The following is a 26,551-nucleotide window of genomic DNA, read 5'->3' on the forward strand; positions in this document are numbered from 1 at the left end:
AGGACAGGCCATAGTTGAAAGAACTAATAGAACACTCAGAACTCAATTAGTTAAACAAAAAGAAGGGGGAGACAGTAAGGAGTGTACCACCCCTCAGATACAACTTAATCTAGCACTCTATACCTTAAATTTTTTAAACATTTATAGAAATCAGACTACTACTTCTGCAGAACAACATCTTACTGGTAAAAATAACAGTCCATATGAAGGAAAACTGGTTTGGTGGAACAACAAAAATAAGACATGGAAAATAGGGAAGGTGGTAACATGGGGGAGAGGTTTTGCTTGTGTTTCACCAGGAGAAAATCAGTTTCCTGTTTGGATACCCACAAGACATTTGAAGTTCTACAATGAACCCATTGGAGATGCAAAGAAAAGTGCTGCCACGGAGACAGAAACACCACAATCGAGCATCATCGACTCACAAGATGAGCAAAATGGTGATGTCAGAAGAACAAATGAAATTGCCATCCATCAAGAAGGCGGAGCCGCCAACTTGGGCACAATTAAAGAAGCTGACACAGTTAGCTAAAAAACGCCTAGAGAACACAAAGGTGACACAAACTCCAGAGAATATGCTGCTTCCATAAAAAGCATAGAAGAAAACCTTGGCAATACCATTCAGGACATAGGCATGGGCAAGGACTTCATGTCTAAAACACCAAAAGCAATGGCAACAAAAGCCAAAATTGACAAATGGTATCTAATTAAACTAAAGAGCTTCTGCACAGCAAAAGAAACTACCATCAGAGTGAACAGGCAACCTACAGATTGGGAGAAAATTTTTGCAATCTACTCATCAGACAAAGGGCTAATATCCAGAATCCACAAAGAGCTCAAATTTACAAGAAAAAAAACAAACAACCCCATCGACAAGTGGGTGAAGAATATGAACAGACATTTCTCAAAAGAAGACATGTATGCAGCCAACAGACATATGAAACAATGCTCATCACTTGCCATCAGAGAAATGCAAATCAAAACCACAATGAGATACCATCTCACACCAGTTAGAATGGCAATCATTAAAAAGTCAGGAAACAACAGGTGTTGGAGAGGATGTGGAGAAATAGGAACTTTTACACGGCTGGTGGGACTGTAAACTAGTTCAACCATTGTGGAAGACAGTGTGGCGATTCCTAAGGTATGTAGAACTAGAAATACCATTTGACCCATCCATCCCATTACTGGGTATATACCCAAAGGATTATAAATCATGCTGCTGTAAAGATACATGCACACTTATGTTTATTGCGGCACTACTCACAATAGCAAAGACTTGGAACCCACCCAAATGTCCAACAATGATAGACTGGATTAAGAAAATCTGGCACATATACACCATGGAATACTATGCAGCCATAAAAAATGATGAGTTCATGTCCTTTGTAGGGACATGGGTGAAGCTGCAAAACATCATTCTCAGCAAACTATTGCAAGGACAAAAAACCAAACACCGCATGTTCTCACTCACGAGTGGGAACTGAACAATGAGATCACTTGGACACAGTAAGGGGAACGTCACACACTGGGGCCTGTTGTGGGGTGGGGGAGGGCGGAGGGATAGTATTAGGAGATATACCTAATAAAAATAACGAGTTAATGGGTGCAGCACACCAACATGGCACATGTATACGTATGTAACAAACCTGCACGTTGTGCACACATACCCTAGAACGTAAAGTATAATTTAAAAAAATTAAAATAAAAGGTAAAATAAATTAAAAAAAGAAAAGAAAATAGATTATAGCTACCTCATGGGACTCTTGTCAATAGAAAATACAATAATGTTGTTCCTGGCACGGTTAAGTTCCAAATAAATATCAGTTCCCTTCTTCTTGCTTTTACTAGAAAAAAAAAAAAAAAAAAAAAAAAAAAAAACGCCTAGAGAACACAAAGGTGACACAAACTCCAGAGAATATGCTGCTTGCAGCTTTGATTTTATCAACGGTGGTAAGCCTCCCCATGCCTGCAGGAGCAGCTGCAGCTAATTATACCTACTGGGCCTATGTGCCTTTCCCACCCTTAATTCGGTCAGTCACATGTGTGGATAATCCTATTGAAGTATATGTTAATAATAATAGTATATGGGTACCTGGCCCCATGATCGTTGCCCTGCCAAACCTAAGGAAGAAGGGATGATGATAAATATTTCCACTGGGTATCATTATCCTCCTATTTGCCTAGGGAGAGCACCAGGATGTTTAATGCCGGCAATCCAAAATTGGTTGGTAAAAGCACCCATTGTCAGCACCACCAGTAGATTTACTTATCACATGGTAAATGGAATGTCACTCAGGCTACAGGTAAATTATTTACAGGACTTTTCTTATCAAAGATCATTAAAATTTAGGCCTAAAGGGAAACCTTGCCCCAAGGAAATTCCCAAAGGATCAAAAGACACAGAAGTTTTAGTTTCGGAAGGACGTGTGGCCAATAGTGCTGTGATAATTACAAAATGATGAATTCGGAACTATTATTGATTGGGTATCTTGAGAACAATTCTACCACAATTGCACAGGGCAAACTCAATCGTGGCCCAGTGCGTGAGTCCAGCTGTTAATAGTGACTTAACAGAAAGTTTAGACAAACATAAGCACAAAAAATTACAGTCTTTCTACCCTTGGGAATGGGGAGAAAAAGGAATCTCTACTCCAAGACCAAAAATAATAAGTCCTGTTTCTGGTCCTGAATATCCAGAATTATGGAGGCTTACTGTGGCCTCATACCGCATTAGAATTTGGTCTGGAAATCAAACTGTAGAAACAAGAGATCGTAAGCCATTTTATTCTATCGACCTAAATTCCTGTCTAACAGTTCCTTTGCAAAGTTGTGTAAAGCCCCCTTATATGCTAGTTATAGAAAATATAGTTATTAAACCAGGTTCCCAAACTATAACCTGTGAAAACTGCAGATTGTTTACTTGCATTGATTCGACTTTTAATTGATATCACCGTATTCTGCTAGGGAGAGCAAGAGAAGGATCCCTGTGTCCATGGACTCACCATGGGAGGCCTCGCCATCCGTCCATGTTTTGACTGAAGTATTAAAAGGCATTTTAAATAGATCCAAAAGATACATTTTTACTTTAATTGCAGTGATTACGGGATTAATTGCAGTCACAGCTACGGCCGCTGTGGCAGGAGTTGCATTGGATTCTTCTGTTCGGACAGTAAGCTTTGTTAACGATTGGCAAAAGAATTCTACAAGATTGTGGAATTCACAATATGGTATTGATCAAAAATTGGCAAATCAAATTAATGATCCTTGACAAACTGTCATTTGGATAGGAGATTGGCTTATGAGCTTGGAACATCATTTCCAGTTACAGTGTGACTGGAATACGTCAGATTTTTGTATTACACCCCGAGTTTATAATGAGTCTAAGCATCACTGGGACATGGTTAGATGCCATCTGCAGGGAAGAGAAGATAATCTCACTTTAGACATTTCCAAATTAAAAGAAATTTTCGAAGCATCAAAAGCCCATGTAAATTTGGTACCAGGAACTGAGGCAATCGGGAGAGTTGCTGATGGCCTCACAAATCTTAACCCTGTCACTTGGGTTAAGACCATGGGAAGTACTACTGTTGTAAATTTCATGTTAATCCTTGTGTGCCTGTTCTGTCTGTGGTTAGTCTGCAGGTGTACCCAGCAGCTCCGAAGAGACAGTGACCATCGAGAACGGGCCATGATGACCATGGTGATTTCGTCAAAAAGAAAAGGGAGAAATGTGGGGAAAAGAAAGAGATCAGACTGTTGCTGTGTCTATGTAGAAAGAAGTAGACATAAGAGACTCCATTTTGTTCTGTATTAAGAAAAATTCTTCTGCCTTAAGATACTGTTAATCTATAACCCTAGCCCCAACCCTGTGCTAGCAGAGACATGTGCTGTGTTGACTCAAGGTTTAATGGATTTAGAGCTATGCAGGATGTGCTTTGTTAAAGAAGTGCTTGGAGACAGTATGCTCGTTAAAAGTCATCCCCATTCTCTAATATTATGTAGCGGACTCCATACGATAGCACTAAAGCAGTAACCAAAGGAAAACTTGTAGACTTAATAAAAAGGAAACAATATTTCTACCAATAAAAAGAAAATAATATTGAAGCCAAGACTCTGTCTCAGAGAGTGACTTAGTTTAGGTTCCCAAGAAACAGATTATCTGAGAGAGATTATGTGCACAAAATTTATTACAGAGAACACAGAAGAAGATATAAGAATGAGAGAAAAGCAGAATAGGAGAGAGGAAAAAGTAAAACTGCAAAGCAGTTACAGCAGAGGCTTCAGCCAAGCCATGGGAGCTCTGGTAGGATGCCCTTCAGAGCTGTCCCAAATTGAAGCAAAAATGTGGTCACTGGACACTGTTTGCCCCAGAGAGAGTCTAGTCCTGAGAGAGTACAATCGTTGGCAGAGGCTCTGTTCCTGGAGGTGAAATGACATTTTAGCAGTCAACACTGCTAGAAGCTATGAGAATGGAGCCTTGATACTGTGAAGAGGGGTAGCCCCATCAGATATTAAAATATACTCTTCATGCATCCATAATGAAAGCACTATAGCATTCACAAATGAATAGACAGTCTAGTAATGGAATACAAAGTCCAGAAGTAAACAGAAGTAAAAAAAAAAAATCACATATGGGTATTTAGTATTTTATAAAGCGTGTATTTCAAGCCATAGGTATAAAGACAGACTTTTGGACAAGTAGTTCAGGAACAACTTGTTAGCCAATTAGAGCTAAAATGAAATTCAGCTCTCACTCTTTATGCAAGAATAAATTCCAAATGAATCAGTGATCTAAGTGCAAACACTGAAAACCTACAAGTATTAAAAAGAGTCGTGTGAATTCCCTTGTAGCCTGGATATAGAGTTTCCTAATTATAGTTATACTGTAGATATAATAAAATAAAATTTAATAGCTTTAAGTACCTAAAAATACGGTATAAAGAAACATGATAAGCAGACTCTAAAGAGAGTGAACAAATGGTGGGAATGGGGGCAGGGAGACTATTTGCAATGTGTATCACAGATAAAGAGTTAATATCCTTAATACAGAAACATTTTTCAACAATTGAAGAAACATTTTTCAACAATTGAAGAAAAGAAAACTTTATAGTAAAATGGGCAAAAACATTAACAGATAATTAATATATATATTTGCACATACGAAAATATGTTTAAATTCTGTAATAAAGAATTGCAAATTGAAACTACGTGAAGATACTATTTCTCTGCTATCAGATTGGTAAAAATTTTAAAAGTATGTCAATGCATACAGGGAACAAGTAGTGTCATTTATTTCTGGTAAGGAAGCACATTGATATCAATACAAGCTTTATGAAGGGGAATTAGACTATGTCTAACAAAATTATATATATCTTAATCATTTCACCCAACAATCCCAAGTCTAACAATTTACCCTGAAAATCTACATCAACAAAATGAAAATATTCATAAGAATATTTACTCATTGCAGCATTGTTTGTAATTGCAAAATTTTTTGAACAACCTAAATGCTTAAGCATAAAAGAATGACTAGATTGTTACTTCCACACAGTGGAGTACTTATGGAGCTGTACAAAAGATCTCTATGAACTGACATGGAGAGATTTCTAACATATATTGCTAAGCAAAAAAAGTAAAGCAAATCAATATCTATATACTGTAAATCAATATATACACAATATAGTATAATATCTTTAGTCTGAGAAAGAAGAGGACATTTTATAAAGTATGTATCACTGGGCGCAGTGGCTCACACCTATAATCCCAGCACTTTGGGAGGCCTAGGTGGTTGGGTCACAAGGTCAGGAGTTGGAGACTAGCCTGACCAACATGGTGAAACCCTGTCTTTACTAAAAATACAAAAATTACTCGGGCCTGGTGGCACGTGCCTGTAATCCCTACTCAGGAGGCTGAGACAGGAGAATCGCTTGAACCGGGGAGGTGGAGGTTGCAGGAGCCGAGATGGCGCCATTGCACTTCAGACTGATCTCAAAAAATAAATAAATAAATAAATAAATAAAAAAGTATGTATCTGCCTGCTTATTCAAAGGAGGTACAGGAAGGATAAAAAAAAGAAACTGGTAAGATGGATTACCTATAGGCGGTAGATGAGAATGAGTTGAAAAAGATGGAGAAGGAAAGAAAAAGAAGCAATGAAGGGAAGTGGTATTTCTTCGAGTATATCTCTTTTGCATAGTTCTAACTTTTAAAATGATGTTATGTTTTAACTATATACAAAAACTAAAATAGGCCGGGCACAGTGGCTCATGCCTGTAATCCCAGCAATTTGGGAGGCCGAGCAGGCAGATCGCCTGAGGTCAGGAGTTCAAAGCCTGGCCAACATGGTGAAACCCCGTCTCTATTAAAAATACAAAAATTAGCCTGGCATGGTGGCGCTCCTGTAATCCCAGCTACTTGGGAGGCTGAGACAGGAGAACCACTTGAACCCGGGAGGTGGGTGTTGCAGGGAACCAAGATCACGCCATTGCACTCTAGCCTTGGCGACAAGAGTGAAATTCCGTCTCAAAAAAATAAAAAAAAATAAAAAAATAGGCCGGGCGCGGTGGCTCAAGCCTGTAATCCCAGCACTTTGGGAGGCCGAGACGGGCGGATCACGAGGTCAGGAGTTGGAGACCATCCTGGCTAACACGGTGAAACCCCGTCTCTACTAAAAAAAAAAATACAAAAAACTAGCCGGGCGAGGTGGCGGGCGCCTGTAGTCCCGGCTACTCGGGAGGCTGAGGCAGGAGAATGGCGTAAAAACCCGGGAGGCGGAGCTTGCAGTGAGCTGAGATCCGGCCACTGCACTCCACCCTGGGCGACATAGCGAGACTCTGTCTCAAAAAAAAAAAATAAAAATAAAAATTAAAAAAAAATAAAAAAAAATAAAAAAATAAGCAAGTTCAGGGAAAAGAGTCAAAATGGACCTAATTACTTCAAATGAATCATATAACTGAAAAAAGAAAGGGCGAGGTCTTACAAAATGGACCCAAATGCAGTGTTTGGACTGAATATTGTCAGGCTCAAGACAAAAGTGACAAGACAAAAAAACTGTCAACAATTTTGAACTCTTAGTACCTTCATAGTGGCGTGGTTTAGCAGATTCAGCACACTGCCCACAGAAGCCATGCCCTAGAAGCCCATGATCAGGGTCATTAACCATAATCCAAATCCCGGGATAATAACAGAAATAATGTAAACACAGAAAATACTATTTCAGAAAGTGTTTGGAAATGAGTTTTTCAACTGGGAACTGTTGCAAAGTGGTCAAATTTTTTGTGAAAGAAGAGCTGGTCTAAACTCCAAGGAACCACAGAGACAGACTATGCAAAGGTCACTGCTCTTAAAGATTTTGCATTTTAATCAAGACCTTCCAAACTGCTCCCCCCCATGCCTGGATTAATGAACCATTTCAAGGGAGTTTTAAAATGGTTCATTTCCCAGTCATTCCATCACCAGTTTATTATTTTTATATCATGTCCTTTTCCACTTCTCTTGAAATATTGGGGATATGTTTCAAATAATATTGGGATAGGATAATTTAATGAAGAAAGTGATGCCTTTGTCTGTTTCAGCCTTTGTGATAACTTCCTTCTCCTCACAAGACGTTCCCAAATGGGCTGGGATTTAGACCTAACTAAAGTAAAACTAGTAAGTTTCGCCTGAACAGGGACTTGAACCCTGGACACTCAGATTAAAAGCCTGATGCTTTACCGACTGAGCTATCCAGGATCTCCATTACTGTCTCCGTCGCACTAGGAAGTGCTAATAAAGCTCATGATTTCGGTAATTACTCGGGTCTTCCAAGCGTTCTGGTCATATACCGGTGCCTCAGCACTGCAGCCGAGCTTTATTATATTGAGCATTCATTTAACCCTCAAACTGTTCATGCGTTAAATATGAAATTATTGTGTAGTATTTATTACAGGGGAAATGAAGAAAATCGGGCTCAGAATAGAGTGGGACCCCTTCGGTAGTGAATATTCCCACTACCGTGTGCAGCTCATTACTGCACACAGGAGCCTTTAGAGATCGTAGCTGGCTGGTAAAGGCGCTTTAGAGCGGACTCTCGGGCTTCTTCATCAGCTTACCAGAAGGTTGGAGGCAGAAAGTACACATTTCAACAATGACTTCAATAAGTGGGAAGAAATTTCAGACGAATAAAACATTTGGGTAAAGAAAGATTAAGTTATGGCACAAGGGAAGTAGTTCAATTCCCGTTGTTTCCTCCGTTTTTATCCTAGCTCTTCAGAGATGAGGTTTCCTGGAATCGTAATGTCAGAGCAACATACATGTGACACCCGCTTCTGTCTGGGGAATTACCTCCTTCAAAACCCACTTCTCCAAGAGTTTTGTAATATCTTTTTCCCGGTCGCCCAACCTAGTCTTCATCTTTTGCTCTTTTTCTTCACCTCTTCCTCAGTCTTTCCCTTCTTCTCCACACCAATCTCTGCTCCTCTACCGCCTTATTTTTCAGACCTCCCATTTGCAGATCCACTCATTTCTCCGCCTGTGCTTCCGATCTTTCAAAGTGGACCACTAGGTTTCAGAAAGGACCAGGCAGTTAAAACAGAGCTTACTCCCTCAGTCACAGTAGGTCTTCAATTACTCATGACAGGTGTTAAAGCACCTCTGACTAGTGCCAGATCCAACATTTTGGAGGAAAAAAACACGGAATTAGCAGAGGATGGTTTCGATCCATCGACCTCTGGGTTATGGGCCCAGCACGCTTCCGCTGCGCCACTCTGCTGCCCCTCTGTGTTGTTGTGCCTTATATCCAAGTAACTTATACATCTCCTAACACCGCTGTCCAGTTGTGTCAATATATTTTTTTCTTCCTTATCTATTTATTTTCTCTAGCCTGCCTTTCATCCTCGAGTTGTCTCACGTTTCCTTCTCAACATAGTCACCTACGACTTGTTGTTTGCTCCTTTGCAACTTAAGAAAACCTATTGAAATCCGTTCTCAGGAACTTGACATTCAACCCGTTAGGCTCTCATACACTGACTTCTAGGGTTGGAATTAGAACTCAGGGTTTGTTTGCTTGTTTGTTTGTTTGTTTGTTTTCCGCGCCTTCTATAGTGCACATACTGTCTGTATTTGGAACACCTTGGCTCCTCCGTATCCCTGGTAAGGCAGGGGCACTGTGTGGTCGTGAGGCCCTGTCCTCGGCCAGGTTGGAGAGACTAAGGAGAAACTGAAGATGCAGCGAACGGAAGAGAAGAAAATGCATATACTTCCGAAAATCTTTGCTCGCGGAATTGAGGGAGATGTGGAGACGACATGCCAACTCAAAGAAGATTCAGTTTTCTGTGTCCCCCCACTACAATGAAACTTTTTTCACAAAGATCGCAATGGGTATTCCTAACTACAAGAAGAGCGTGTGTGTGTTGACCACTTGGCCTTTGGACACTGGATCGGAAAACTGAGGCTCAGATCGCGTTCTAGGTGTGTCTGTGGACCCGTTTTTGTCAGTCTTGGTTCTTCCAGCCAAGGAATTGCGCAAAGCCATTTTAAAGATCCTGAGTACAATTTAAGCTCCCCAGTGGGGTGGGCTTCACGGGCCTGAGATCTATGGAGTCGCACAACTTACCACCATCCCCCGAGCACCCCTACACACTCAACCCTACTCTTGGGGTTTAACGTTTTGTAATGGCTCTCTTGAAGTTCTCAATAGTTTTATCCTTAAATTTGTGTTTTGTAAGCTATAGCCAACATGACAATGTAGCAAGCTTAGGCATGGGGGTCAGTTGACTCCCAAGAGTTGGCTCCCAAGAGCTCTGCCTCCCCTCGATGGGTTTTTAGCAGCGAATTAGCCCTGCTAACTGGCATCCTTCCCCACTCTCTTTCCCGACCCCTCTTCCCCACCTGCCTCCAGCAGTAAAGCCCCCTAGGGGGTCTACAGAAGAGGAATTAAGTTCCTGCAGCCTAATCCCGGGGTTTCTGGGGTGTGGCATAATGGCTGTCATTCCTGACACTGGCTGGCAGCCTGGCAGTGCCCAGGTGAGTTGGGAGGGCGTCTTGGTGGCAGTGAGCCTGTAGCTCACACCCATATCAGTATATATTAATAATTACAACAGCATTGTCTCCCTGCTTTTTGAACTGCTCACTGGGCCCTACAAATTATATAGCTGGTCCTGCTTCCCAAATTTCAGCGATGTTTGGTTCTCTTTGCTGGGCTCCCCTCAGGCTTCTTTACTATCTTGTTTTCACACTTGAAAAATCAGACCCTGGTGGCCGGGCACGGTGGCTCACGTCTATAATCCCAGCACTGTGGGAGGTTGAGGCGGATGGATCGCGAGGTCAGGAGTTCGAGACCAGCCTGACCAATATGGTGAAACCTCGTCTCTACTAAAAACACAAAAAAGTTAGCCAGGCGTGCTGGCGCATGCCTGTAATCTCAGCTACTCGGCAGGCTGAGGCAGGAGAATTGCTTGAAACCGGGAGGCGGAGGTTGCCGTGTGCCAAGTCGTGCTACTGCACTCCAGGCTGGGCGACAGAGCGAGACTCCAGAAAAATAAAAATAAAAATAAAGGTGGAGCTTGGAGTCCTCAAGGTAAGAATTTGGAGGCTTCATTTTGAAACCCCAATGCTTAACATTGCTGTAAGTTTCTATTTTTACATTATCTAAATTTTATAAAATTCAAGTCAGAAAAGATGCCAAACCGTTTAAATTACTAACACATTTAGATAATATATCAAATAACCTCTAATAATTTAATTACTTATCAGACATTTTTTGAGCAGTGACAAAGATTTCTTCATGACCAAACTCTAGTCAGGTTCCTCTGAAGGCTCTTCTCAACTAAGGCCCCGACTTTTGAACTTACATGTTTGTAGCTCTGCATTGCCCACTTTTAACAATAATTGTGCTAAGTCAGTTTAGCCAGAATCCCTCATCCTCTATTATCTGATCATCATTCATATCTGATCAGGATCCTCATTCTCCACCATGCTCCAGTGATATCATCTCCTTGGCCTGCCTTCAAGAATTCTATCAGGCCAGGTTAACCAGAAACCCCCTTACCTGTGATGTTTCCTTTCAGTAATTTTCCATCCACGGACCTCATCTCCCCACCCTGATCCTTGGCTATAAATTCCCACTTTTCATTGTTGTATGCAAAGTTGAGTCCAGTCTCTCTCACCTACTGCAAAATCCCCTTATAATAAAGTTTTCCTTACTATCTTTAACAATTGCCATAAATAATGTTTTCCTTAACACCAACACCATGTGTTTTGCTTTTTATATATATAAATAACACATAATTTAATGAATATGAGCTATGAAAGATGCCAATCAAAATATTCACATTTTTATAAGTTTTGGTGCTGTTGTTGTTTTTGCTTTTTTTGCTTATCTGTTTTTGAGACGGAGTTTTGCTCTTATTGCCCAGGCTGGAGTGCATTGGTGCGATCTCGGCTCACTTCAACCTCTTCCTCCCCGGTTCAAGCGATTCTCCTGCCTCAGCCTCCTGAGTAGCTGGGATTACAGGCGCCTACCACCACGCCCAGCTAATTTTTGTATTTTTAATAGAGATGGGGTTTCACCATATTGGCCAGGCTGGTCTCGAACTCCTGACCTCAGGTGATCTGCCCACCTCGGCTTCCCAAAATGCTGGGATTACAGGCGTGAGCCACAGTGCCAGGGCAAGATTTAAAATACTATCTTCACTGTACATTTTGGTATTCCTTTTTTAAAATATATTTTTATTTTTATCTTGAGACAGAGTCTGGCTCTGTCACCCAGGCTGGAGTGCAATGGCGTGATCTTGGCTCACTGCAACCTCTGCCTCCCGGTTTCATGCGATTCTCCTGCCTCAGCCTCCTGAGTAGCTGGGATCACAGGCACCCGCCACCACGCCCGGCTAATTTTTAAAGTATTTTTGGTGGAGACGGGGTTTCACCATGTTGGCCAGACTGGTCTCAAACTTCTGACCTCAGGTGATCCGCCCATCTCTGCCTCCCAAAGTGCTGGGATTACAAGAGTGAGCCACTGCACCCGTCCCATTTTGGCATTCTTGATGTTAGGGAAGAAACACGGTTACTTTAATTGTTGTTTGAGGGTAGCGTTAAATATGACTTATACTATATGATAAGGGGTTTTCTTTACACTATAAAAATTGACTTTGATTGTTTATATATAGTGAAAAACTGTATGTAAGCAAGCAACAATTAGAGTTGTGTTCACTTTGACAGCACATATACAAAAATTGGAACTATACAGAGAAGATTAGCATGGCCCCTGTGCAGGATGACATACAAATTTGTGAAGCATTCCACATTTTTTTTTAAAAATAGAGTAACCAATGATACGGAAATGGCCTAGAACAGTGGTTCTCAAACTTTGCACATTAGAATCACACTTCAGGATCTTTAAAAATAGAGTCATACCTTGGTATCTGTGGGAGATTGATTTAGGATCTCCCACGGATACCAGAATCCATGCATGCTCAAGTTCCTTATGTAAAATGGGGTAGTATTTGCATATGACCTATGCACATCCTCCTGTATACATTAAATTATCTCTAGATTACTTATAATACCTAAAAATACAAGGTACATGCTATGTAAATAATTGTTAAACTGTATTGATTAGGGAAAATGACAAGAATATAAGAATCTGTAATGTTTAGTATAGATGCAACCTTCCTTTTTTAAAAATATATTTTTTTTGATCCACTATTGGTTTAATCAACAGATGTAAAACCCACAGACATGGAGGGCTAACTGTACCAATTTTTGTAGGCTTCTACCCCCACTAGACAAACTGATGTCATAGGATTTGGGTGCCAGTGGGCATCAGATATTTTATTCCATTGACCCCTAGCTTACAAGACAATTATGTGACTTTTGCGCAGACAGGTGTCATCACAAACTACCATTTTTATGGTATAAAGGGTCTCTTCAGGAGCTCTTAAAATGACTTCTTTCAAGTACATTGATAGAGTTTGTAGACAATATGTTGTTACTGCTCTCTATCCTAAAAGACATCTTTACAAGTGAAAGCTTCAAAAATTTCCCCGAAGAGATTAATATGGAGTTAGTTACTTGAATCAAATTCTGGGGTCTTTAATAACCTTGAGAATATCTCTGGTCTGCTAGATTTTGACCATCTTAACTGACGGGCACATTGTATTGAGCCTAAGAAATACCTTATTCGGGGCCGGGTGCGGAGACGGGCGGATCACGAGGTTGGGAGATGGAGACCACCTTGGCTAACACGGTGAAACCCCTCGCTACTAAAAATACAAAAAAAAAAAAAAATACCCAGGCGTGGTGGCGGACACCTGTAGTCCCAGCTACTCGGGAGGCTGAGGCAGGAGAATGGCGTGGAATCCGGGAGGTGGAGCTTGCCGTGAGCCGAGATGGCACCACTGCATTCCAGCCCGGGCGACAGAGCAAGACTCCGTCTCAAAAAACAAAACAAAACAAAAAAAAAAGAAAAGAAATTCTTTATTCGGACCTTGCTGATTTTGGAGTCCCTTCACACCACATAATACATCTGATATTTTAAGTAAAAATAATCAAGTAGGGAGATACAGAAGAAAGATTCAGAACAAAAGTAAAATAATACATTCATTTTTATTCATGTTGGAAATATAAAGAGTCCATTAGAAAGAATGTAAACCAAGGAAAACATAAAAGATTTTTAAATGTTCCGCCTGACCACAACGTTAAAATTAAATATATACACACCCAGTTGTATAAATGGACAAACTGAAGACTAAGGTCAGAACTAAATAACCTCAAAACAAACAAACAAACAACAAGACTCCATCTCCTTTAACACTCTCCCATGTTTACTTCGAAGCAACTTTTATAAGGTGTCATATGTGTCAGAAAGAATTGTCAGACTTAAAAATCGACAACAAAAATTACTGGGTCCTTCCTTTCAGTGATGTGCTTGGCGTTGTCTGGCAGACCCTCTAGCAAGTATCTAATTTTTTTAGAGCTATGCACCTTTGACTTTCTCTTCACTAGGCTAAGCTCTGTGATGGTAGAAGTTAAGTTATAGAAAAGTGATAATAATTCAAGTGATTCATGTCTACATTAACCCTAAGATTTTACTCAGTTGTGATACAATTTTCAGCCTTTCTATTGTGTGTTGTTTGTTCTTCAAATTCATCTTTTAAGGGGTTTTCCCAATTTACTTAGTAATTAGCGAGATATATGAAATCTTAAACACTACATTCATGTTATATTTGTATGAAAGTCAGGTTTTCGGTTTTTCTTGTGGCTGATAACACCAGAACATTTTGGGGGTTCAAAAGAGGAAGAAAGAAGTCCTGACGGGGATGTCAAGTGCTGGATGACGAGCACATGATGGGGTGTGAGGTATAAGTTTGAAATATTTTAATTGTCAGAGAAAAAGGGACTCCGAGCACATTTTCTAAAGTGTTTGGAAGGTAGGACTCCTTGGTCCAGAAATGGCGATACAGCAGAGAATTTGAGTTGTTGCAAATCGGTAAAAATGCCAGAGGCAGCAAATAGAAATACGAAGCTGAATGCTCTCTTGAGCAACTGCTCAAGAGACATGGTTTGCTAGGGAAAGTATTTACGTAAATTATTTTTAATCCCTAAAGGAATTTTTTTTTTTTTTTTTTTTTTAACGGAGTCTCGCTCTGTAGCCCAGGCTAGAGTGCAGTGGTGCGATCTCGGCTTACTGCAAACTCCGCCTCCGGGATTCACGCCATTCTCCTGCCTCAGCCTTCCGAGTAGCTAGGACTATAGGCGCCCGCCACCGCGCCTGGCTAATTTTTTTTTTTTTTTTTTTTTTTTTTTTGGTAGAGACGGGGTTTCACCGTGGTCTCGATCTCCTTACCTCGTGATTCTCCCGCCTCGGTCCCCCAGAGTGCTGGGATTACAGGCGTTAGCCACCGCGCCCAGGCCCCAAAAGATTTAAAACAAAAAAAATTTTTTTTTTGAGACATAGTCTTGCCCTGTAGCCCAGGCTGGAGTGCAATGGTGCGATCTCGGCTCACTGTTGCCTCTGCCTCCCGGATGTGATTCTCCTGCCTCAGCCTCCCAAGTAGACTAGCTGAGATTACAGGCGCACGCCACCATGCCTGGTTAATTTTTGTAATTTTGTGGAGACAAGGTTTCACCACCTTGACTAAGCTGGTCTCGAACTCCTAACCTCAGGTAATTCTCCCGCCTCGGCCTCCCAAAGTGCTGGAATTACAGGCGTGAGCCACTGCGCCCTTACAATACCCAAAGAATTTTAAGAATTTTCCCTACATTTGCAGATGAAGAAAAGTTTCACAAATGATCTAAATAAAATAAAACACCATACATTTTACTTTCGGAAGTGATGGAGTTTGAATTTAAACACATATATCTGATTCAAGAGGCTTATGTTTGCTACTATTGCACTTTGCCTTTAAAACAATGCTGGGTTTGGCCGGGCGCGGCGGCTCACGCCTGTAATACAGCACTTTGGATTCCTAGGCGAGCGGATCACTCGAGACCAGGCTGCTCAACATGGTGAAACCCTGTCGGGTTTTAGCTGGGCGTGATTGTCGCAGCCTGTAATCTCAGCTACTCGAGAGGCCGAGGCAAGAGAATCACTTGAACCTTCGAGGCGGAGGTTGCAGTGAGCCGAGATCGCACCACTGCCCTACCGCCTCAACGACAGAGCGACACTCTGTCTCAAAATAATAACAATAAACAAGTTAAATATGAACAGGGAGGTGGGCTCCAGGTTGGCCTACATATCTGGCACACCTAGGAAGAGGGCCATGACAGTTGGGACACGTCATCCGCATCTGAGACTTCAAGAGTCCTTGGACCCTTCTTGCAGTTGAACTTATCTGGCTCAAGCAGGAACTAACAACTCCACAAGGGACTTTCCATGCCATGGAGGCAAGCGGAGTACGGTTCGCTCCAGTTTTGCTTGCTCCAGAAGTAACCTTTTGCTCATTATAATAGTAAGAAACACACCCCTGGAGGGAGATTTAAGATGTTAATGAGACATGCAATGTATGTACTAGCATGTATAGCCACAGCGCATGTGCACCCAGAGGATCACCCAAAACATACTTACTAGTAACACCTCCTCCTGCCTGCCACTTTTTGAATAAACATATAAGACTCCCGGCCAGGCGCGGTGGCTCACTCCTGTAATCCCAGCACTTTGGGAGGCCGAGGCGGAAGGATCACGAGGCCAGGATTTGGAGACTAGTCTGGCCAACATGGTGAAACCCCGTCTGTATTAAAAATACAAAAATTAGCCGGGTGTAGTGGCGCTTGCCAGTAGTCTCAGCTACTCGGGAGGCTGCGGCAGGAGAATTACTTGAGCCTGGCAGGCGGAGGTTACAGTGAGCCGAGATCGCGCCACTGCACTCCAGAGCCGGATTCTGTCTCAAAATAAATAAATAAATAAATAATTTAAATAAAAGTAAAATTAAAAAAGAATCCCAAAAAGGGGGTATCCCCAGTGCCAGCTGGCGCTGTCTCACCTTCAAGCAGCCTGCTCTGACTTAGCTTTCAGTGTATTTTCGTTTTTGCAATAAACTGTCTTAAGATGGTATCTTCGTTGTTGCTTGCCTCTTGCTTAAATTCTTTTAACCAGGCCGGGCGCGGTGGCTCAAGCCTGTAATCCCAGCACTTTGGGAGGCCGAGACGGGTGGATCACGACGTCAGGAGATCGAGACCATCCTGGCTAACACGGTGAAACCCCGTCTCTACTAAAAAATACAAAAACTAGCCGGGCGAGGTGGCGGGCGCCTGTAGTCCCAGCTACTCGGGAGGCTGAGGCAGGAGAATGGCGTGAACCCGGGAGGCGGAGCTTGCAGTGAGCTGAGATCCGGCCACTGCACTGCAGCCTGGATGACAGAGCGAGACTCCGTCTCAAAAAAAAAAAAAAAAAAAAAAAAAATTCTTTTAACCAAAAAACAAGAACGGAGGACTTCGCACTTCTCAGCAACATTTGAAGTTCTCCACTTGAAGACCAAAAACAACAACAACAACGACAAACAATTCACCCCGATCGTTGGGTACATAAAATAGGATCTTGCAATAGCTGCTTGCCAGTACATTCGAGTATGTCAGGATTGTCTTCTGCGTGTATGTTCGTTGTTTCATTTCTGTAGGAAATGAAGTTTCTGAAAGCTGCTAATTTGGGGCAGTAATTGAAAGCATTACTATGGAACAGAATGGAAAGTAATTGGATGTAATTGGATATACATATTGGATGTATGTCTCCCACCTTAATAAAGCAAGAGGGATTCGTGTGTGTGTGTGTGTATATATATATTTATATAGATATACACATATATATATATACACACACACACATATATATTTATTTATTTTTTACTCGGTAGAGTTTTAAATCAAGATGAAGATCTCTCTGTTCGTCCATCAAGGTCTTATATTTCTCTTACGTGCGCCCCATAATAGCCTACATCCTGTCTCTTCACTTCACATCCCTTCTCCCATCACCCACAGAAAGAATCAAAGGGGATCTAGATAAGCGAGGGAGAGGAAGAACGGGGAAACACGGAGAGAAAAAAGGCGGAAGGGGGTGGGGGGAAGAGGTGGTGGTGGTTTGACCTTGAGGAAGGAAACGAGATGATTGTGCAATAATACTCCAGCCTATCCCTTGCAGAAACGATTAAGATGCTGAAAATAATTGTACAGGGAATATGTAAGTGCCACTCACGGGCTTGTTAAGTTCAAATGTGGGCGGAAGCATTGGGGACAGCTCCTGAAAGGTGGTAGTTGCAAAATGATTTTGGTAAAATCTGTATCTCAAGCTCTTGTCTCCTGCTTTTGTTTGTTTTAGACATGAACTCGCTCTGTCGCCCTGGCTGGAGTGCAGCGGCGCGATCATACAACTCACTGCAGTTTCGCTCTCCTGGGCTCTCAAGTGATCAAGCCTTTCTCCTACCCAGGTAGCTGGGACCACAGGGGCGCGCCACCACGCATCGCTCATTTTTTGTATAGACGGCGTGGAACTCCTGGGCTCAAACAATCCTCCCCGCTCAGCCCCCAAATCCTAGTGGTTTTTTGCTTTGTGTGTGTGTGTGTGCGGCTTTTTGAGAGGGAGTTTTGCTTGGTCGCCAAGGCTAGAGTGCAATGGCACGATCTCGGCTCACTGCAACCTCCACCTCCCGGGTTTCTCCTGCCTCCGCCTCTCAAGTAATTGGGATTACGGGCGCCCACCACTGCTCCCGGCTAATTCTTGTATTTTTAGTAGAGACCGGGTTTCGCCATGTTGGCCAAGCTGGTCTCGAACTCCTGACCTCAGGTGATCCGCCCGTCTCGGCCTCCCAAAGTGCTGAGATTACAGGCGTAAACCACCGCGCCCGGTCCCCCAATCCTAGGATTAAAGGGGCAAAAGAGTTGTGTCAGAAGTGGGATTCGAACCCACGCCTCCATGCGGAGACCAGAAGCCCCAATCCTGGGAAGCAGTAACTTGAGTCTGGCGCCTTAGACCACTCGGCCATCCTGACACGTACTGCTAATCCTTAAGTTTCATTATGTAACTCGTATTCAGCAGACTCGGGCTCCGACAAAGGAGGAAAAGACCTCGGATGGGTGGCGTATGCTCCCGGTTTTCAGAGGGGTATTTATTATTTTGCCCGATGCTATTCTAAATGATGCTAAAAATAGTGTCATCAAAATACCTTATGTTGCTATCTTTCAGGTTAAGTCAAAAATGAAATAATAGGGAAAGTGGCAAATACTCAGAACAGTGCTAAGTTTCTATCTAGCTCCGTAACAGTTTCCTGGCTAGAGGGACCCTCAAAGCTCAGTATTCAGCGTCCTAAGCAGGCGCTTTGTAGAGAGAAACAAAAGTCATACATGATTTTTATTTTTACTTTTCCGGTTTCCCCACCTAGCCCCAAATACGCTGTGAATACTTTGAAACAGAAATAAAATCAGTAACAGAAAAATGAACTGTTTCAATTCAAAAGAATGGTTGAAAAAGATGAAGGTGGAGAATGGAGAAAAATAATTAACAATTTTATCATTTTAAGAGGTTTCTAGAGCAAGAAAGAGTGGTAGGTGCTTGTGAATGTGCAGAGGTGAGAAGAAGAGTGAAAAGGTGGAATTATTTATGGAGGCGGGGAAGAGAGGAAGAAGAGACTTCAGGTTTGGAGAGGTAAATTAATCAAACTGTCCATGGCTCATTTTTGTTATTGGTCAACGAAATCTTTCTCTTTCTCTCTCTCTGTTTCCCTTACTGTTTTGTTGTTTTTCTTTGTCATGCCCACTATACAGCCCTTTCCTCTCTCCCAACATACAGGCAACCTCTCTAAAATATTTAAAATTATTATTTTTTGAGACAGAGTCTCACTCTGTCACCCAGGCTGGAGTGCAGTGGCTCGATCTCGGCTCATTGCAGCCTCTGCCTCCTGGGTTCAAGCGATTCTCTTGCCTCTGCCTTCCGAGTAGCTGGGACTACAGGCGCGCGCCATCATGCCTGGCTGATTTTTTTTGTATTTCTAGAAGAGACAGGGTTTCACCATGTTGGCCAGGCTGATCTCTAACTCCTGACCTCAGGAGATCCGCCCGTCTCGGCCTCCCAAAGTGCTGAGATTACAGGCGTAAACCACCGCGCCCGGTCCCCCAATCCTAGGATTAAAGGGGCAAAAGAGTTGTGTCAGAAGTGGGATTCGAACCCACGCCTCCATGCGGAGACCAGAAGCCCCAAACCTGGGAAGCAGTAACTTGAGTCTGGCGCCTTAGACCACTCGGCCATCCTGACACGTACTGCTAGTTTTTAAGTTTCATTATGTAACTCGTGGTCAGCAGACTCGGGCTCTGAAGAAAAAGACCTTGGATGGGTGGAGTATGCTAGGTTCGTCTAGGCCTCCCAAAGTGGTGGGACTACATTATTATTATTGTTTGAGATGGAGTTTTACTCTGTCTCCCAGGCTGGAGTGCAGTGGCACCATCTTGGCTCACTGCAACCTCTGCCTCTCAGTTTCAAGCGATTCTCCTGCCTCAGCCTCCCGAGTAGCGGGGATTACAGGCTCACACTACCACGCCCAGCTAATTTTTGTATTTTTGGTAGAGATGGGGTTTCGCTATTTTGGTCAGGCTGATCTGGAAATCCAGACCTCAAGTGATTCGCCCACCTGGGCCTCCCAAAGTGCTGGGATTACAGGCGTGAGCCACCGCGCCCGGCCGAAATTATAATAAACTATCCTTGAAAAATATGTTGTTGATTTGCGTAATTTAAATCCTAACTTCTGACTGGGCGTGGTGGCTCACGCCTGTAATCCCAACACTTTGGGAGGCCGAGGCAAGCGGATCACGAGGTCAGGAGATAAGAGACCATCCTGGCTAACACGGTGAAACCCCGTCTCTACTAAAAATACAGAAAATTAGCTGGGCGTGATGGCGGGCGCCTGTAGTCCCAGCTACTCCGGTGGCTGAGGCAGGAGAATGGCGTGAACCCGGAAAGTGGAGCTTGCAGTGAGCCGAGATTGCATTACTGCACTGCAGCCTGGGCGACGCAGCAAGACTCCGTCTCAAAAAATAAAAATAAATCCTAACTTTTTTCTTTTACTCAACACGGTTTGAAAAATCTACTCATCCTGCTGCATGTACATCTGCTTGGTCACTTGTGGCTGCTGCATAGTATGAAAACCATAGGCAGTATACTGATGGACATACAGGTTGCCTCTAACAATGCTACCTCAAAATGCTAGAAGCACTGTACCTGGCAAGGCCAATCATGGAGCTGAGCTGAAATTTCACTGAGGTGGATTCCTGGAAGTGGACTTACTGGGTAATAATTTAAAAGTTATACAGGAGGAAAACCCAGGTAATGTTAACATTGCAAAAAAAAAACCTAGGACCCTAATTTTAAGACCAAGATTTCAATTTACGTAGTACTTCATATAATGCAATTTTTATCTTCAAAAACAAGAGACAGAAAGGATATCCAAATCCGGTAATTCTGAGACGCAATCTCAGAAGGAGCTTTAAACTTAGTTTCTTTTTAACAGGATGAGTGTTTCTTTTTTATCGATGACCCAAACGTGTTTTCAGCAATGTCATAATCTTAGGGGTTCCTTCCTCTTAGGTTTTAGAGCTAACCTAGGAAATCTTTTGGTAGAAGTTTGTAACAGATTATTTTACCTGTGCAGAAAAGTAGTGAAGATTTTAGTAATTTCCCTCACATGACTGATCAGTTGAACGACTAAGGAAAAAGAACAGGGTGTTACCATCGTTGCTACAGCGGTGTGTGTTTACGACGGTTGCTGGTCAGATCAATGTCAGATTCCCCTTTCAGGGAGACAGACGATATACAGGAATCAGGGACGTTCCTACAGGGCTGTCTGAGAACGGAGACCTTTTTCTCGTGTCTTTCTTTTTTCTTTCCTTTTTTCGTTTGTTTAATTTTTGTCAGCTGATTCACAGACCAATAGATGGAAATCCACTGCTTACTTTCTTGCAAGAGAAAGGGATCTCCAACAGTGCTGCGGGACTGCCTCCAAATGGTACTGAAAATATCCCAGGATTCTGTAAGTCAGGGGTTTTCGTTTGTCGATTGGTTTGGTGTAAGAGAGATGCCTCTCTCTTTGCAAGACTCTGTTTGGCGAATATCTGTTGGGGCGGGAAATCTTGGAGATAGAAACGGCTGAACTATTGTGGCATTCCTTGGCGAAACTCGGTACAAATCTGGTAGGGAAAAACAAAATGTCGTACTGTGTCATAAGTGGGATTTGAACCCGCGCTTACCATACGGAGACCAGAAGCCCCGAACACAAGCAGCAGCAAGCTTGAGTCTGGCGCCTTAAACCACTCGGCCATCCTGACACTATGACACAGCCGCTGCAAGTACACGTGATGAGTAATGATGACTTACGGCTCGCCTCCCGGCTGTATCCCAGCCGCAAAAGTTATCTCTGGAATTTGCCCGACTAAACAGGAGTTCCAAATTCACTGATTACGGAATGAAAGCGTAGAAGAGCACAACTGTTAGTGCGGAACTGAATAATTTTTACAGTACTAGAGACCAAGATGGGAGTGGGGGAACAAGATATGGAGGAGATGTTTCCACGTCGCCTCTCCCCTTCCTCTAGTAACTCCCTGCTGCTCGGCCCTGCCCTCTCCCTCTGACCCAGCCCTCCTGCCCCGCATAGACCTCTGCTTACGATCCTGACCCTGTGGGGTCACTTTGCTCTTTGTTGCTTAAGTCCTGATGCAGCAGCTCCAACATGATGCTGCCCCAGGGCCGGTGGAAACTTTTCTGGACAAGAGGAGGTCATAGCAAGAGAGTGGGGCTGTTCTGTACATGGATTTCTAGGCATTCCGCCTTCTCCTCAACCTATCCGAAATGTGATTTCACCACCGGAAGTCATCCTTACATCTTTCATTTCATTACACAGTTGAGTAAACATCACCGTCTTCTGCCCTGTAGGGTCGCATGTGCTCTATAGTGATAAAGTGATAATCCTGTCTCTCCTCTCTCTAGAGCTCTCAGATGCTTTTCTGCAAATGTTACCCACTGTGGGAGGCAACAGCTATATCTTTTTTTCTTTTTTCAGACGAAGTCTTTCTCTTGTCCCCCAGTCTGGAGTGCAATGGCGCAATCTCGGCTCACTGCAACCTCTGCCTCCCGGGTTCAAGCGATTCTCCTGACTCAGCCTCCTGAGTAGCTGGGATTGCAGGTGCCCGCCACAACGCCTGGCTAATTTTTTGTATTTTTACTAAAGACAGGGTTTCACTATATTGGCCAGGCTGGTCTTGAACTCCTGGTCTCAAGTGATCCTCCCGCCTGGACCTCCCAAAGTGCTGCGATTGCAGGTGTGAGCCACCACACCTCACCCTAGTTTCAGTTATTTGTGCCTGGCTAGAAATGTATCTGTGTCTCCTCAGCTCCTGTTGCTCCCTTTTCATCCTACAAAGGAGGAGGCAAAAGTACTTGTTCCACAAAGTTTTATTATTAGGTATTTCAAAGGTCAACACAGTATTACAATAGCCTTATCATCAGGCATTAGCTGTAAGGAGAAGTGCTATGAATTTTAGTTGAGCCTTGTTTATCAGGCAGTGGCCACCAAAATATTACAAAATCAGAATCTTCTTTTTTCTTTGTATATAAACTCTTAGTCCTACAGAACCAGTTAGCTATCTACTGATCCAAGATTGTACTAATGTATGTAGATATTGTCAGTGGATACATTCTGTTTTGGGGTAAATAACTATGAGGCATAAAACTGTGTAAAGCACAGCCACTCAAAGCGTGGTCTGCAACCCAGTGCTAATTTATAAAGGTTAGTTACCAGTCTGGTCTGTTTCAAGATATGGAGCTTATGCCAGAAGGCAAATCAACTATATCACTAAGCATCTTTACTTCCATTGAATGACTGATTATTGTAGGAATAGTTTCTTAGTGAAGGCAGCAGTGCATTTAATTATACTTTGGTGCAAGTTTATCTTATTGTAGACCAGTAACTGGTGTTCCCTGCACAATTTTGCACACCAGTAGTTTTAGAGGGGTATTCCAACACTTGCATGGAGGTCAGCATTTGTTGTTCTTTTTTTTTGGATGGAGTCTAGCTCAGCTGCCAGGCTGAAGTACAGTGGCGCGATCTTGGCTCACTGCAGACTCCGCCTGCCAGGTTCAAGTAATTCTCCTCCCTCAGCCTCGGGAGTGGCTGGGACTACAGGTGCATGCCACCATGCCCAGCTGATTTTTGTATTTTTAGCAGAGACGGGGTTTCACCATGTTGGCCAGGATGGTCTCCATCTCTTGACTTCGTGATCCACCATCCCTGGCCTCCCAAAGTGCTGGGACTACAGGCGTGAGCCACTGCACCCGGCCCAGTATATGTATTTTTAAAAGAGGATTCATTCTATTGGTATAATTAGAAAAATATTTATGAAACATTATTTATATAGTTCATGAAGTCTCCAAGAAAAACAAACTGGGATAACAAAGCCAGAAAATATCACTGCAGCCTTATCAGGTTACTTAGAATGAACCAAGCTATTGCTTAAAGCCAGAAGCTGCATCACATTCTTCCCCAGGCCAGATGCCTCCTCACCCTTTTTTGACAGAAGGTGAGCCTTCTATATACTAGTCTCACTGAGATGCATCTGTTGGGAAGAACCAAGACTTCCTCTGTCATAGCAGTTTATGGCAAACCTATTCATACTCGTCCTTGCAATGGCGGGGCTCCCAATGTGAGAAAACAAAAAATATGTTGAGGTAAATACTATTTTTTATCAGTTACTGAGGCTTCAACTTATCCTATCATTCAAAGTTTATGAAGTATTGGTGGAGTTCCGTGGTTTACGCCTGTAATCCCAGCACTTTGGGAGAGACTGAGGCGGGCAGATCACTGACGTCAGCTCGAGACAGCCTGGCCAACATCACGAAATCCTGTCTCTACTAAAAATACAAAAATAAGCTGGGCATGGTGGCGGGCGCCTGTAATCCCAGCTACACTGGAGGCTGAGGCAAGAGAACTGCTTGAACTCGGGAGGCAAAGGTTGCAGTGAGCAGAGATCGCCCAGCCTGGGCAACAGAGAAAGATTCTGTCCAAAAAAAAAAAAAAAAAAAAAGTACAGAAATTCATCACCCAACAAACTCCTGGGAGGTATCACTATAATTATAACAACAATCAGATAATGCAGATTATTCTGCATTTGCACTTCCAGATCCATTATTTGCCTTTCTTCTCCCTGGAAGGCTGTATCACTTGGCTCCTGGCTCCCGGCTCTCGTTCGGATTCAGCCAATGGAAGACAGCAGCAGGAGACAAGAGGGCACAAAGAAAGAGAGGCAGATGCATGTACAGTATTTCTCCTACTTGCTCCCGGACAAGCTGTGTTCCTCCTATGGGCACAGCTCCCAGTGGGTGGTTCCTGTCCCGTTGCTGGAACTCATGCCAAATTCTGGCAATTCTGCCCCTTCCCTTTTCCCTTAATGCCTAGGAATATTGAAGATTTCCACTGTTCTGATCTCTGAAGATTTCCTCACATCTTGGTTCTCTAATTCTATAAAGAAGCCCTCCAATAGTCTCTCCTCAATCCACCCTTGGAATGTGCCCTGATAAATATAACCAGATTTACCCAAGTCCACTTCTGAGCCTTACTCTCCTGACAGCAGTGTGGGGAGGCGCTTCAAAGATGGAGCCTAGGTCGGGCGCGGTAGCTCACGCCTGTAATCCTAGCACTTTGGGAGGCCGAGGTGGGCGGATCACGAGGTCAGGAGATAGAGAGCATCATGGCTAACACAGTGAAACCCCGTCTCTACTAAAAAATACCAAAAATTAGCCGGGCGTGGCGGCGAGCGACTGTAATCCCAGCTACTCGGGAGGTTGAGGCAGGAGAATGGCGTGAACCCGGGAGGCGGAGCTTGCAGTGAGCCGAGATTGCGCCACTGCACTCTAGACTAGGAGAGAGCAAGATTCCGTCTCAAAAAAAAAAAAAAAAAAAAAAAAAAAAAAAAAAAAGATGGAGCCTATAAGAGCCTCAAGGTCCATGGCCTGAATCGTAACTTCCCTGCATTTGTGATTTTCCCTCTTAAACATAACTCTGAAATTAGAAATCGATATAATGGATGCTCTGAAAATACTCATTAAGACATTCTAATTAGACAAAGGTATACTACAATAGAAAGAAGCAGGTTTTTTGTTTTGTTTTGTTTTGTTTTTTTGAGATGAAGTTTCACTCTTGCCACCCGGGCTGGAGAGCAATGGTGTGATCTCAGCTCACTGCAACGTCTGCCTCCCAGGTTCAAGCAATTCTCCTGTCTCATCCTCCTGAGTAGCTGGGATTACAGGTGCGCACCACCACAGCTGGCTAATTTTTTGTATTTTGTTTTGTTTTGTTTTGTTTTGTTTTGTTTTGCTTTGAGACGGAGTCTCACTCTGTCGCCAGGCTGGAGTGCAGTGGCCCGATCTCAGCTCACTGTAACTTCCGCCTCCCGGGTTCAAGCGATTATCCTGCCTCAGTTCTCCCAAGTAGCTGAGATTACAGGCATGCCCAGCTAATTTTTGTATTTTAGTAGAGACAAAGTTTCACCATGTTGGCCAGGATAGTCTCCATCTCTTGACCTCGTGATCCACTCGCCTCGGCCTTTCAAAGTGCTAGGATTACAGGCATGAGCCGCCACCGGACCATTTTTTGTGTTTTCAGTAGAGACGGGGTTTCACCTCGTTGGCCAGGCTGGTCTCGAACTCCTGACCTCAGGTGATCCTCCTACCTTGGCCTCCCAAAGTGTTGGGGTTACAAGCGTGAGCCACTGCTTCCTACTGGAAGTAGGAATTAATAACAATAAAAACAATAAAGTTAATTGTTTAATTTAGTATCACAGAGTCAAAGGGACAGATCCTACATTTACTGAATTATTATAATAATTCTGAATTATTCGGCTCCTCAAATCACATTTATCAGAAGGTTAAACCAAATACAAATAAATATTACTTCAGCATTTTTATAATTTAGAAAGTATTACAATTAATCATTCGACTTATACATAAATTCAAAAGTCAACCAATAGCCATCAGTATGTTGATTTATTTCCTTCTAAGATTTTGCTATGCAAATACACTGAGAATGAAATTGTGATCATTCATAAA

General features: G+C 42.9%; 1 protein-coding gene and 5 non-coding genes across 6 annotated transcripts; 2 read left to right on the forward strand and 4 right to left on the reverse strand.

Annotated features, from left to right (window-relative positions):
• The first annotated feature begins 350 nt into the window (after nucleotides 1–350).
• Nucleotides 351–3,695, forward strand: LOC126953548 (endogenous retrovirus group K member 19 Rec protein-like). Its single transcript, XM_050788982.1, has 2 exons — nucleotides 351–554; nucleotides 3,639–3,695. The coding sequence occupies exons 1-2, from the start codon at nucleotides 351–353 to the stop codon at nucleotides 3,693–3,695; spliced, it is 261 nt and encodes an 86-aa protein (XP_050644939.1).
• Nucleotides 3,696–7,661: 3,966 nt separating this feature from the next.
• Nucleotides 7,662–7,734, reverse strand: TRNAK-UUU (transfer RNA lysine (anticodon UUU)). The gene has a single exon. It is a non-coding gene; the product is annotated as a tRNA-Lys (tRNA).
• A 946-nt stretch (nucleotides 7,735–8,680) lies between these two features.
• TRNAM-CAU (transfer RNA methionine (anticodon CAU)) lies at nucleotides 8,681–8,752 on the reverse strand. The gene has a single exon. It is a non-coding gene; the product is annotated as a tRNA-Met (tRNA).
• A 3,430-nt stretch (nucleotides 8,753–12,182) lies between these two features.
• On the forward strand, nucleotides 12,183–12,288 carry LOC126953964 (U6 spliceosomal RNA). Its single transcript, XR_007725434.1, has one exon. It is a non-coding gene; the product is annotated as a U6 spliceosomal RNA (small nuclear RNA).
• A 6,063-nt stretch (nucleotides 12,289–18,351) lies between these two features.
• Nucleotides 18,352–18,458, reverse strand: TRNAL-CAA (transfer RNA leucine (anticodon CAA)). Its single transcript has 2 exons — nucleotides 18,421–18,458; nucleotides 18,352–18,397 (listed from the first exon to the last, which is right to left on the reverse strand). It is a non-coding gene; the product is annotated as a tRNA-Leu (tRNA).
• A 1,152-nt stretch (nucleotides 18,459–19,610) lies between these two features.
• TRNAL-CAA (transfer RNA leucine (anticodon CAA)) lies at nucleotides 19,611–19,717 on the reverse strand. Its single transcript has 2 exons — nucleotides 19,680–19,717; nucleotides 19,611–19,656 (listed from the first exon to the last, which is right to left on the reverse strand). It is a non-coding gene; the product is annotated as a tRNA-Leu (tRNA).
• Between the last annotated feature and the right edge of the window lie 6,834 nt (nucleotides 19,718–26,551).

This window comes from Macaca thibetana, chromosome 4 (assembly GCF_024542745.1).
Source record: "Macaca thibetana thibetana isolate TM-01 chromosome 4, ASM2454274v1, whole genome shotgun sequence".
Taxonomy (NCBI): domain Eukaryota; kingdom Metazoa; phylum Chordata; class Mammalia; order Primates; family Cercopithecidae; genus Macaca; species Macaca thibetana.

Bases quoted from the DNA above. Each gene is read 5' to 3' on its own strand.
- LOC126953548 (XM_050788982.1), top strand. From the start codon at position 351: ATGAACCCATTGGAGATGCAAAGAAAAGTGCTGCCACGGAGACAGAAA. The intron at 555-3,638 runs GTGACACAAACT...GTCTGTGGTTAG, and splicing joins AACGCCTAGAGAACACAAAG to TCTGCAGGTGTACCCAGCAG.